The 2,073-nt window shown below is 43.0% G+C and overlaps 1 protein-coding gene across 1 annotated transcript in view; it reads left to right on the forward strand.

The window, feature by feature from the left end:
• The first annotated feature begins 13 nt into the window (after positions 1–13).
• Positions 14–2,073, forward strand: part of Muc13 (mucin 13, cell surface associated) — a 17,385-nt gene continuing 15,325 nt past the window's right edge. The window contains exon 1 of the mRNA XM_031364607.1: positions 14–108. Coding sequence (XP_031220467.1) covers positions 14–108 — 95 coding nt within the window. The remainder of the gene's footprint in view (positions 109–2,073) is intronic.

Consider the following 2,073-nt stretch of genomic DNA (forward strand, 5'->3'; position numbering starts at 1 on the left):
AAGGCAAGTGGAGATGCATGGAGATGACTACATCATGGAAAACCGTGGTAGTGAGCCAAAGGCCTTCACTTGTCCACCATTGGACGCTGCTTGCCAGAATGACAATTGGTAAAAAGTTCGGGGCCCAGAAAGGAGCTATCGTTAGAGGCTTATCTGTCTACCAATCACAGTTCCAGGTGACTCCTGGTCATGATCCAGGGAAGCACGTAGGAAGCATATCATGAGACAGAATGTTGCAAATTGTATGAGTTGATGTCCAGAGTTCTAGAAAGTTGTTCTCTGAACTTCATGTGTGTGAGTGTGCTGCAGCACTCATGAACTCTCACACCTGCACATACACACACACACACACACACACACACATGCCCTCAAGTGCACAAATAAATAAATTAGTGCAATTTAAATTTTTTAAAAAATTTCTCAGTATGAAAAGAACAGTGTAACTCCAGCTATGAAGGAGGATATGAATAAGAAAGCTCTGCCAGTCGTGGTGGCACTCACCTTTGATCCCAGCACTTGGGAGGCAGAAACAGGTGGATGTCTATGAGTTAAAGACCAGCCTGGACTATAGAGTGAGTTCAAAGACAGCTAGGGCTACACAGAGCAATCCTGTCTTGAAAAAGCTCAAAAGGAAAAAAAAAAAAAAAAAGAAAGAAAGCTCGTGCTGCTATGTAAGAGAATCTAGTCTATAAGAAAGACCCCAGAGAGAAACTAGAGAGAAGTGTGGGTTGTTTGTTAAAATCACTGCCTGTCCCTCCAAAGGACCCAGGTTTGATTCCCAGCACCCGCATGGCGGTTCACTCCAGTCCTGGGGTCTCTAACGCCCTCTTCTGGCCTCTGTGGAAACCAGCCATGTAAATAGTGGCTAGACATACATGGAGGAAAAATACCCATACATAAAAATAAATAAATAAAATAAAAATAGCCGGGCGATGGTGGTACTCGCCTTTAATCCCAGCACTTGGGAGGCAGAGGCAGGTGGATTTCTGAGTTCGAGGCCAGCCTGGTCTACAGAGTGAATTCCAGGACAGCCAGGGCTACATAGAGAAACCCCTGTCTCGAAAAAACAAAAAATAAAATAAAATAAAATAAAACTTAATTTAAAGAAAATGTAGTGACCACCTCCAAAAGAGAAATGTACTGACCCTAAATGTCCCTTGCTTGGAAGAAAGATTGGGCAGCTCAAAAATAAAGCTAAAGGAGTTTTCTGTGATGATTTTTTCCTCATAAACAATAATACACTTTTTTTTTTTTTTTTTTTTTTTTTTTTTTTTTTTTTTTTTTTTTTTTTTTTTTTTTTTTTTTTTTTTTTGGTTTTTCGAGACAGGGTTTCTCTGTATAGCCCTGGCTGTCCTGGAGCTCACTCTGTAGACCAGGCTGGCCTCGAAATCAGAAATCCGCCTGCCTCTGCCTCCCAAGTGCTGGGATTAAAGGCATGCACCACCATGCCCGACTCATAATACACCTTTTGACTAAGCAACTATAAATAATAATATTAAGTCAGAGAGCAACTGGTACTCGATGTCAGTCTCTGACTTCTGTCATGTACAAACACACACACACACACACACACACACACACACAGAGTCATACAAAAGAAGAGGTGACTAGTCAGTGCACTGCAGGGGGAGTCGTGTGACTCAATGGTGCCTCTAAAATCCTACTGACTCCAGCCAGGGTAGGCAGACTGTGGCCTGAGAAGGAAAGCTGTTGATGGCTGCCCAGCATCTTGTTCACATGGACCAAGCCACCGTATGGACCAGTTTGGTTGGATCCTCTGGTTGTAAACCATACCTGGCTTGACAACTCCAAGTACTTTCCGAAAGAATACTGTTTGGGGGCTGGAGGGATGGCTCAGCAGTTCAGAGCACTGACTGCTCTTCCAGAGGTCCTGAATTCAATACCCAGCAACCACACACAGTGGCTCACAACCATCTGTAATGGGATCTGACGCCCTCTTCTGGTGTGTCTGAAGACAGTTACAGCATAGTCACATACATAAAATAAATAAATAATTTTTTTTTTTTAAGATTTATTCATGCTGGGCGATGGTGGCATACGCCTCTAATCCCA

The sequence above is a fragment of the Mastomys coucha genome, unplaced genomic scaffold, assembly GCF_008632895.1.
Source record: "Mastomys coucha isolate ucsf_1 unplaced genomic scaffold, UCSF_Mcou_1 pScaffold12, whole genome shotgun sequence".
NCBI classification, from domain to species: domain Eukaryota; kingdom Metazoa; phylum Chordata; class Mammalia; order Rodentia; family Muridae; genus Mastomys; species Mastomys coucha.